Source organism: Juglans microcarpa x Juglans regia, chromosome 3D, assembly GCF_004785595.1.
Source record: "Juglans microcarpa x Juglans regia isolate MS1-56 chromosome 3D, Jm3101_v1.0, whole genome shotgun sequence".
Taxonomy (NCBI): Eukaryota; Viridiplantae; Streptophyta; class Magnoliopsida; order Fagales; family Juglandaceae; genus Juglans; species Juglans microcarpa x Juglans regia.
Genome location: NC_054598.1, coordinates 32640203 through 32651814, shown reverse-complemented (window position 1 = coordinate 32651814; position 11612 = coordinate 32640203). Strand labels below are relative to the sequence as shown.

General features: G+C 37.4%; 2 protein-coding genes across 2 annotated transcripts; both read right to left on the bottom strand.

Moving 5' to 3' along the window:
- Window positions 1–244: 244 nt before the first annotated feature.
- Window positions 245–3075, bottom strand: LOC121255901 (G-type lectin S-receptor-like serine/threonine-protein kinase LECRK4). The gene is given in 2 exon segments (XM_041156453.1): window positions 245–2556; window positions 2559–3075. Coding segments are annotated over 2 exon segments (2475 nt in total). The 5' UTR covers window positions 2971–3075; the 3' UTR covers window positions 245–493.
- Window positions 3076–8606: 5531 nt separating this feature from the next.
- LOC121255230 (uncharacterized mitochondrial protein AtMg00820-like) lies at window positions 8607–9302 on the bottom strand. Its single transcript, XM_041155506.1, has 2 exons — window positions 9108–9302; window positions 8607–8969 (listed from the first exon to the last, which is right to left on the bottom strand). The coding sequence occupies exons 1-2, from the start codon at window positions 9300–9302 to the stop codon at window positions 8607–8609; spliced, it is 558 nt and encodes a 185-aa protein (XP_041011440.1).
- Window positions 9303–11612: the final 2310 nt, after the last annotated feature.

The window sequence follows — 11612 nt, the reverse complement described above, 5'->3', positions numbered from 1 at the left end:
TTGCATCGTTTGAAGATTCCTCATATTGTAAACATGGATTCAAAGAACAAGAAGAGTGAAAAGGTCACTGTAGCCTCTGAAGTGTCCGCATTGAGTTGGGCTGCCAAATCCAAGACCACTTTTTCACTGGACAGTTTCTTCCCAAGCCTTCAAACAGAAACTACAATGCGATCGGATTCCTTTGGAAACAATAAACGATTTTGGACAGATAATAAAGAAGATCAGCATAACCAACTAAGAAATGTCGATACAGCAATCGTAAATTCAAATCTATATCAGAACACAATTATCAAATTCCTACCTAAAACATAGTCTTTTTAATCTACATGAAATAACCACAACTCTATAAGTGATTCAACTCTTACTGCCGATTATTTGACAGAACAGTTATGGAATCTGAGAAGTAGAAGCGAAATAATTCAAGGATTACAGAAAATAATACTTGATAGATATTATATCTGTATTAGTTGAAAATCCTGCCTGCCTAGGATGACTAACGATCGGATCCGGACATTGAGCTGTAGAGGAAAGGACATGGAGGTGCAGAAACCTCAAGAATGCCTTCTAGCATATGAGTGACTTCTCTCATGGATGGCCTCAATGATGGCAGATCCTGAACACACCAAATTGCCACTTTCACCAACTTCTGGACCTGCTTCAGATCACTCAAAGCCTCTTCATCATTTTCCACCAATTTCTCCAACTTCCCTTTGTTATAGCATTCGTAAGCCCATTCGATTAGTATTGCTGCCTTCTCCATCTCAATTTCCACACATCTTCTGCAGGAAATGATCTCCAACAGCATGACTCCAAAACTATAGACATCCACCTTTACAGTGACCGGTGTGTTCCTGAACCACTCTGGTGCAACATACCCTTTAGTCCCCCTGATTCCGGTGACAGTGCGAGTCTGGTGGTTCATCAATAGCTTTGCCAATCCGAAGTCTGAAATTTTGGGCGTAAAAGAATCGTCCAAGAGTATGTTTTGAGGCTTTATGTCGCAGTGAATGATTTGAGTACTGCATTCTTCATGCAAGTACACAAGACCTCTAGCAATTCCTGAGGCAATCTGCATTCTTCGTTGCCAACTTGGTCTTAACACCCCAAAGAGAAAACTCGACAACGAGCCATTGTACATAAGCTCGTACACCAAAAGTCGGTGTTCACCTTCGTCACAGTAGCCAAGCAACCGGACCAGATTCTTATGGTGAGTTTGGCCGATCACAGTCACCTCAGTTTTGAACTCCTTCTCTCCATCCTTCAAAACTTTGTCTAATTTCTTGACTGCAACTTTTTTGCTGTAACTCGATACAAATACCCCTTTGTAAACATTGCCAAAAGAACCCCTACCCAATTCTTCTTTGAACCCATCAGTGGCTTCTTCAAGATCTTTGTATGTAAAAGAACGTAAATTCATCTCTGGGTCTTTTGTGTTTAAGACACTGTAGAAGTTTGGTAGTTTTCGTTGCCACAAGCAACAGACAACTAGAAAAATTGAAGCTAAAGAAAAGAAGTTAAAAAATACAGATGCGCCTAGGAGTACAGTGAGGGTCAATATTTCTTTATTCTGCTTTCCTCCGCCGGGATTCGGCCGATTCGGATTCTGGGAGAAGCTATTATATTCTGATTTCAATGTCTTGAACAGAGCTTTTCTATCGATGGTACTTCTGTTCAATCTGCCGTTAGAAAGCGGTAATTTCTTCTTCCAACATCTTCCTATACCATCATTATACTTTGGGTCCTGGAAAATGGCGACTACACAAAAACAATCACGCAGGCAAGATGTCCTGCATTCATATTCTGTTGTAGGTTGCAGCAGGTCGTAGTCAGCTAAAGGCCAATCCACGAAATCCATCTCCAATAATTCATAGTATTCCTCTGCACTCACAGATCCCTTCTGGTCACACTCCTGCATATAGCTTATATTGTCTGGTTTGCAGCCACCATACTTGTCGTTTACATCCTTGAGAGAAAACCCAGGGGCACATTGGCAATTTATCTTACTATATGAAGCCAATGCGCAGATACTGTTATACCCACAAGGGCCACTCCCTAAAATGTCAAAAATGCCGAGGCAGATGTTTTCAGGAACAAACCTGACGGTGGACCAGCTTGGGTTGCTATTATTGAATTTCTTTGGGTGAGCATAGAGTCTTAAAACGCCATCAAAATCGAGTGTTACCCTGTAGTATGAATCTTCCCCATTCACCACGCTCTCTGATGTAAGGTTTGATATATTTCCACTCGGCGAGCTCCTGATTTGTAAATAGCCTGACTTGTCCAATATCAGCTCTAAAACGTTCTGATCTCTATAGTAAGCGCCGTAAGGGTTTTTGGTATATACATCGATTTGATTAAGCATCAGATCATAATTATCAGTTAAACGGAGCTGAAATTTACCCTGCTGGTAATTGCTTTCGGATCGACTAGACAAAAGGCTGTTCCCAACACCGAATACTTGGGCCGGTAAAATGGTGTTGGTCGGATTCTTGAAGCTCTCCCATATGATGCTTGAGTTTGTGCTCATTATCACCAAGTTTCCAGTGTCGAGCATGGCCCGTGCGATACCGGCGCATTTCCTCTGTTGTCGGAACCCCACAAGTACAACCCATCTGATTTTGTGAGCACAAGCTGTCCGGTGGTGGTTAGCTTCACGATTGAATCTTGGTCTGCTGGGTGATCTCTGTTTGCAGACCAAACTATGGTTTTGTCTGGTATCTTAGCGAACCAGATTGCGAGAAGGAACTGGTCTTCTTGACCTGGAAGGCTGCGGAATCCGAATGCAAAATCTCCAGATGGTGAAGTGGGCCAAGGGAAGCTGTCATTAGTGGCAACGAGATAAAAACCCACAGTTACGTTGTGAAAAGCTTGAGAATTTGCAGAAGGAATATGGGAGACCATAACAAGGACGAGAAGAAGAAGAAGAAGAAGAAGCAAAGGACGATGAATATGAGCAAGTGTTGGAGCCATTGGGAAAAGAAAGAAAACCAATCTGAGTCTCAGGTGGTGGTCGAGGTTTGATTCCTTGTAGGAAGGTAGGCCAAAGATTCATAATTTATAGTAAAAAATAAAAATGCTTTTGGGTCGTTAGATCAAACTTGTGCTCTCAGACTTTGACTGTTTTGGATATAATAATCCGTGCAAGTCATCTTTGGAAATTGGGAGTGTACGACCTGGGAATACACGTAATTGGTGTCCTTTTGACGAATAAAAAATAAAAAAATCCCACCGGTGTCCCGAGAGGGAGCACCTAACAGCAACACTAGTTTTTTTTTTTTTTAAATGATTAAGAAAATATTTTTTAATAATATTTTAAATTTATTTTATTGTTTAAAAATATTTAAAAATAATAAAAAAATTTATGTAAAAAATAACTTCAAAAATAATACATGAAAAAACAGATACTAGAGACTAGCAGGAACGGCGGTGGCTCTAACATTATCATTCCATAAATATTTAATATTTTTAAATAACGTGGCCTGTTGACTATATTTTAATCTTAGGACCAGATAAGCCAACGTGCTTTTGACTGAAAGGCATCAGTACTGCTGTGTACGAGGCAATAGAAGATAAAACAAGTGATTGTTTTGTGAAGCTTTCATTGTAAGGCTGAGTTTGAATATTGAGCAGTTGAGTTTGATTCTTTATATATAATAATGAGTTAAAGTAGTAGATGAAGTTATATAAGATTCATCTAAATTAAGTTTAAAATATGTTTAAATATTAAGATGAATTTAATATTTTTTATGAGAAGTTGAAAAAAATTATGTATCTCACGTATAAAGATGTGTTAAGTTGAAAAAGATTGTGAGTCTCACGTGTAAGAAGTTTTTGAGTTGAAATGAGTTTATTTGAGAGTTGAGTTTTTAGATGTTAGACTTATCTTAAAATTAGATTGAGTTCATCTGAGTCTTGCAACCAAACACAACCTAAAACTGTAGAACCGTTTTAGAAAAAATAATGAAATAGCTATAATTATTTTATAATTATTTCTATAGTTATTTTTTATAATAAATATATTTTGGCAAAATGTTCTTATAAATTATTTTAAAAAATATATATCTCTTATTTAAAATTATTTCATGTATATTAATTTTTCCTTTAGAAAATATGAAACTTTAGAGACTGGTATAACTTGAATACTTGAGCAACTATGGGGTGGTTCTTAAGGTTTTCTTTCTTGTTATATTTTTATTTTAAATATAAAATATATTTCTTTATTATAAATATTTAATTTTAAAAAAAGTAATTTAGTTTTTTAAGAAATTTCAAGGTTAACACATGGTAATCTATGATTTTTCTACATATTTTTAACAATAAAAAACTAACAGATGATCCTTCCAATTAATCCATCCTCAAGTTATTTCTCAAAAATAAAAAAAAATAAAAAAATAAAAAAAAGGAGGAGAAGAAGAAGAAGAAGAAGAAGAAGAAGAAGAAGAAACATATAACATTCTAAATTTAAATAACAAGGTATTTAGGCAATTGTTTGACCAAAACTTTTAGACCGACTTTGGTTACACATAAGATGAGATGAGAAAAGAAATTTGTGAATAACAGTAAGATAATTTATAAATAGTAGTGAAATAGTTTGAGCTAAGATGTTTTATAGAATTTTAAGAAATGAGAGAGAAGAAGTTGAATAAATAAAATTATAAAGTTAAAAAATGGTTAAAATATAATCTTTAATATAAATTTTATTTTGGGATTTGAAAAACTTGAATTATTTTTTGTGTTTTGAAATTGAAAATTTTTGTGTTTTATTGTTTGGAGTCTATACTTGGATTATTGGAAATTTGACTTTTAATGGCAAGACCTCACTCCATAACCTTCTGGGTGCGGGTTGTGACACATAACCACCCTCACGTTCTAGATCTACATCAAAGTCTACTGTTCGGATGAGCGAAATTATAGTGAAACTATCATGGTGAGATTTCAAGAAACCCCAATATGTTAAGAGCTATGATAAGGCATACAACACATATGATGACAAGAAATATGTAGGAAAATAGAAATTTGAAAATCTAGGCAATGATGCCAACTTGCCGATGAAAGGAATTGAGCAACCAATATTCACTTTAGCGTATGCAGCACCCCTAATCAATAGGAACAAATCCTTATGTGCATGCTTTTAAATTCAAAATCAATGAAGAAACCAAGCACATATTAACTATAATCTCAAAATATTAAGCGAATATAATCATTATAATTTCCAACACCATAAACATTTTTCATATCCAATACTTAACACAAAACACAAAACTCGTGATCTTGAGAACCCCAAACACTCTATTTAACCAAGTCAAATATCTCAAACCGTTTTTCGTTGTTACGAATGCGCCACAACTTTCCCTATAATGATCGTGTGCACACCCTGGCTCCATTCGCCACATTGCAAGTAATGACCGTGCATGAGACTTTATAATAAGTGACACTTGGATTCGCATATCCATCCTTCACTACAACGTCCTCTAGCATCGGCTAGCAAAGAGATGCTGACTTATGATCCAAGAGTATTACCGTCTCGGCCGAACACATTGATTGCCCAACATCAACCCAGAGGATGACACTCTGTTATTATATACTATTAAGTGACCATAACAGGTCTACCGAGATAATGCCACTTCTTGGCTTAGGGTTGTGAGACACACACCCACCTGCCTTTTTGTTAAAACGATCAACATCACTCTTTTAAACGAGATATAATATCATAAGGTTTTGTGGAATCCAAATAAAATGTATGTGAAAGCTATTCCAAAAACATAAGTAGGGTAGGTTATGAAAACATTTTGAACAACCTTTGCATGAGCATTGTATGAGCACGATAGCGTACAAATTAGGGTAGTGGCATGAGGAAATCTACATAATCAGGTCTCTTTTTAACATGTACATGATAAGACACGTGTGACCAACATGTAGATAATAACAAGGTTTCTTCTTTGCTACGTTCTAGAAGCTTGGCTAAGAAGAAATAGGCTCCTCAAATAGGGTTAGTCTTCCAGTCTGCCATGAGTGTATGTCGTCCACGTGGCCATAAAATCCCTACCTATGGCCAGATGAATAGTGAGTCCGTGACTCTTCTTGATACATTGTTGTTTAGATGGAAGCAAGGAGCTTTTGAGGGCACTTGGTTGAGTCTTTGCTTCCGAGAGCTCCTATTTTGCCTCTGGCACCTTAAGTTTTGGATGCTTATTTGAACTCATATCTTAGCTCGAGAAATGTGTTCAGGCTCCAATCTTGTACTCTTTCAATAAAGTGGAAAAAAGTTTATGAACATTTGCTTGGACTTGTTGTTTGTTGCTTGCCATTTACTTTGATTAAAACAAACGTGAATAATTACAATAGTGGTATGTTTGAATTCATGGATTTGGGAAGGGAAATTTAGATTTGGTCTCTTCCATTTGTTCTGAGTTAGTGGTCATTAGATTGTGAAACAACAGAAATTTTCTATGTTTCATTGTATTTTGAAGACAGTTTTGCCTTTAACCCATTACAATAGTGGTACATTTCAGTGTGTGTGTGGTTTGAGTCAACATATATAGAGCTGCTTAAAAATGACGTATAAATCCACTCGTATTGTTTACGGTCATCAATGTGGATTTTTTCTTGGAAAATCGACAAACTTTATACACTTTCATCCAAGAAAGCCATATATATAATATATATTTGGCTAATCATTTAATAAATTGGTTGTTCGTAATTATTAATATTAGTTCAAATATTAAACGAGTCAAATTTATATAGTAGGCTTGACTCAACTTAGACTTGTGAATGATTTGTAAATAGTAATAAAATAGTCTGAGTTAAAATGTTTTATTGGATTTTGCATAGAAAATGAGAGAGAAAATATTGAATAAAAATTTTACGCAGTTAAAAACTAATTGAATATAATGAAGCTAATGATTTTCTTCTATTTGCTGATATCACAATTAATGGAAATGACGAGCATGATGACTAGTATGAAACAAAGTCGCACACATGGCAGTCAACAATGCAACGATGCTCAAAATAGATAACCTAATACTAGAAGGCAAGTTATCATAACTATCCAAAATGAATAACTCTATCCAAATGACAAATAACCCTTGTAATCAAGGATATTATCATTAAGAGTTTTGCTATAGATTAGCAATTGTTCCTAAAGAAGGCAAAGAATAGATCAAATAAAATGAATATTTTCCTTTATGATGGGGATGTGTACAATAGGGGTTTATATGTACCCAAAGTGTGCGTACAAAGCTTAGAGAAGGAAAGTATAAATTATACAAGCTGTAAGGATTATTTAGCCAACGATCGACTTCCTTATAGAGAGGATTTTCTTCTTAATGGCTGAGCTGATTGAGTTTTTCTTAGGATAGAATCCTGGTTGCCTTTGTTAGACATTGTCCCATGCGGGATCTCAAGCTTTGTCCCATGCATGATCTCAGATGTGAGTTGTCTGTTATCACCCCCCCCCCCCTCCGGCGCCCGCGCCGCAAACTAAGTCGCTATTGGAGGAGGTTCAGTTTGGTTGCAATGTCGATTAGGTGAGCGTGAGATAAGGGCTTGGTGAACATATCGGCTAACTGAAGAGATGTAGGAACATGGCGTGTCTGAATGAGACCCAAGGTAACATGTTCTCACACAAAATGGTAATCGATATCAATATGTTTGCTTTGAGAATGATGAAGAGGATTATAGGTGAGATGGAGGGCGCTAAGGTTATCACAGAGGAGCAAGGGAGTCTTGTCTAAAGGGAAGCCTAGATCACGAAGTAGAGCAACTAACCAAGTCATCTCGGCAGTAGTATGAGCAAGACTTTTTTGCACTCCAGGAAATACAATTTTTACCGAGAAAAGTGTCAAATCTTGTGGTGGAGCTGCGTGTTTCTCGACAGCCAGCCCAATCAGCATCGGCAAAAGGATAAAGATCAAGTTCGAGTTGGCGAGGAATTAAAAGTCAAGATTGGAAGTACCATGAACTTATCGGAGAATCCGCTTGACCATTTGAAAATGAGCCTCGGATAGATTGTGCATGTATTGAGCAACAAGATTGACACTGAAAGCCAAGTCTGGACGCGTGAGAGTGAGGTATTGGAGGGCCCCAACTAGACTGCGATAGAGCTTAGGATCTAAGAAAGCAGGAGAAGTGCCCAGCTCCCTAGATTTGGATGTCATTAGAGTGACAGCAGTTTTACAATCTGTCATCTAAGCCCAACGTAATATTTCCAAGGTGTATTGAGTCTGTGATAGAAAGAGACCATTAGAATTATGAGTAACCTGTATATCGAGAAAGTAATGCAAGGGTCCTAAATCTTTCATATCAAATTCACTATGAAGAGCGTGAACAAAGTGATTTAGTACTGAAGTATCGGAATCGGAACAGGTAAGAAGAATGTCATCCACATATAAAAAGAGGAACATAGTTGCATTAGGGGTGCATAAAGAAAATAGAGAAGGGTCAGATATACAACAAGAAAAACCAAACTCAAGTAAAAAGGAACTAAAATGATCAAACCAAGCCCTTGGGGCTTGTTTTAAACCATATAAGGCACGGTTTGATTTGCAAGCATGATTGGGGTAGGAGGGGTCAAGAAACCCTAATGGTTGCTCCATGAAAACAAATTCCTAAAGGTAGCCATGGAGAAAAGCATTTTTGACATTTAACTGTCGAATTTCCCACTTGCGCACAAGAGCAATGGATAAAATTGTTCTAATAGTACCAAATTTAATAACGGGAGAAAATGTTTCAAGAAAATCAACACCATCTATTTGATGGTAGCCAATGGCGACCAAGCGAGCCTTAAGGCGATCAAGTTCATCATGAGCATTAAGCTTAGATTTAAAAACCCATTTATTGTTGATAATGGGCATGTCAGGGGTGCGAGGAACCAACGTCCAGGTATTATTTTTCTTCAAGGCAGCGAGCTCCTCATGCATGGCACGATGCCATCCTTCATGATTTAAGGTAGCACGGATGTTTTTAGGAACCTGTGGCAAGGACAAAGTAGTGTGTAAGTTGACTTACTTAGGATTGGGTTTTCAAATACCTGTTTGAAGATGTGTGAGCATTCAGTGAGATGGTGAGGAGTCCAGGACAATGGAGAGATGTGGAGCTATGGGTGATACCACAGTGTGTGAAGAATTATCTGTGAGAGAAGTAAAAAGAGGAGATGATGGGGACAGAGATGATGCAATGGGAAGTTCAATTGACGGGGCAGATGGAGCTTGAGCTTCTAGGGATGCAACCTGAGCAGAAGAAACATTAGCAAGAATAAAAGGAAAATCAGGTACAAGATTGAAGGCATCTTTGATGGGAGGCATAGTCATAGGGCATGTAGAAGTAAAGTCCAACCATTCTGTAAAAATAGAGATGACTCCCGGAAGGTGTGAGTGGGCGTGAAGGCTAGCAGAATTTTTGAAATGGAACTGAGTTTCATCAAAAGCAACATGTCGTGATACAAACATTCTTCTAGTAGGCGGATAAAAACATTTATATCCTTTATGTTTGTTACTGTAACCCACAAACACACATAGTAAGGATTTAGGATCAAATTTATTAGTTTTATTCGTCCAAAGATATGGAAAGAATTTTGATCTAAAAACACGTAAAGATAGATAATCAGGGTGTTGACCATGTAATCTAAAGTAGGGAGAGTCATTACCAAGAATGGAAGAGGGTGTCCTGTTGATTAAGAACACAACAGTAGAAAAGGCTTCTACCAAAAACGTTTAGGCATACCGCTATGAAAGAGCATTGTAAGACGAAGTTCTCGAATAGTTCGGTGATGTCTTTCGACAACGCCTTTTTGTTTTGGGGTGTAGGGACATGACATTTGGTGTAGAATACTTTGATCCTTGAGAAAATGAGCAAAAAGATTGCTAGAAAACTCACCGTCACCATCAAATTGAAACACCTTAATTCGTGTAGAGAATTGACAAGAGACAATTTTCACAAAGGCATAAAAAGAATCATAAAAATCAGATTTATTTTTTAAGGGAATGAGCCAAATGAAGAGGCTAAAATCATCAATCAAAACCGCATAATACAAAAATTTATCCAATGATTGTACAGGGCAGGACCCCAAAGATCACAATGAACTTTTCAAGTAAACCATACTTATTGCCTGATGAAGAAAGAAACAATAAGCGACTAAATTTGCTAATTTAACAACTATCACAAAGAGAAGAATTATTTTTGCCAACTACTTTTATTAATCCAAGTGATTTTAAAACATCAACTGTTGCAGGTTGTGGGTGGCTAAGCCGTTGGTGCCATAAATTTGGATTTGCAGCTTGAAAACAAGTTGAAAATTAGGCTTGATGTGGTGCTCGAATGGTTTAAAGGTTACCCTTCTTGTGGCCTCTCAGCAAGACGTGATTGTTTGCTCGGTCCTTGATGACAAAACCAACACCAAAAAACTCACAGTTAATAGGATGATCAGTAGTCAATTGTCCCACAGATAATAAATTGTGTTCGAGATCAGGAACAAGTAAAATAGAATTAAGAGTGAGTTGAAGAGGTTTCAAGCCAATATAAGTGTCCCCAATATGCGTGATAGGAAACAAATGTCCATTACCTACCATTACCTGTTCAGATCCAATATATGGATGAAGATTGTGTAAAATACCTGCATTGAAAGTCATATGAGCCGAGGCTCCAATGTTAGTCATCCACTCATGGTCGTTGGGGTTGTGGATGGTAAGAGCTGCAAGAGCTTTAAGAATATTATTATCTTGAAAAGCTTTGTCAAAGCGGTGCCAGCATTTAAGGGCATGATGCCCAAATTTGTTACAAATCTGACATTGTGGAGGACCATCGTTGGCAACAGTGTGAGAGTTTGCACTAGAACCACGATTATTTTGATGAGGAAAACCTTTGCCTTTGGAGGAGAAGTTCTGGTTTGTGTTATGACTACCTCCTTTGTGGTTGGAGTAATTTGACCCGTTTTGTTTGTTACCATAGAAAGCCACATGATTACTTAGTTCAGTGGCATGAAGTTTGTGGCGAATATCAAAACTTTGTAACATAGGCACAACTTCAGCATAGGAGGGCATTGGAGGTTTGAGCATGGCAATAGTGAAACCTTCATATTGAGCTCCAAGACTATTGAGTAAGGAGAAAACCTTCTCTTTCTCGTCCACAGGTTTTCCAATCCCAGCAAGATTGTCACAAAGACGCTTAAAGTTACATAAGTAATCATCTAAGGAGAGATCAGGGGACTTACGCATATAGGAGAGTTCATGGCGCGACTGAAATTCACGTTCTTGAGAGGATTGATTGTGCATAGGACTCTCGAAGTGCTGTCCAGATTTTTGCAGCTAAGTCCATGCTGATGATGAGACCAAGAGCCTCTTCGGTGAGAGTCCCAATAAGCCATCCTCTAAGTAATCGATCAGATTGTTTCCAGTTTGCATGAGCAGGATTCAGCGCATTATGTCCATCACTAGAACCTTCAGGAGCAGAAATAAAAGGATTTGGAACTGGGCTTGTGCCAGTGAGAACGCCAACAAGATCCTGGCTTTCTGCCAAGATTAACAATTGCTCACACCACAGGGGATAATTCTCATGTTTAAGCGGATGGTAAAAAAATTTTTAACATTAAAGGAGGAAGAACCCATGTGCTTAGAGTT

Excerpts from the sequence above, each read along its gene's own strand:
- LOC121255230 (XM_041155506.1), bottom strand. The coding sequence starts at position 9,302 with ATGCCTCCCATCAAAGATGCCTTCAATCTTGTACCTGATTTTCCTTTT. Across the intron at positions 8,970-9,107 it reads ATAATTCTTCACACACTGTG|GTTCCTAAAAACATCCGTGC; the intron begins GTATCACCCATA and ends TCCTTGCCACAG.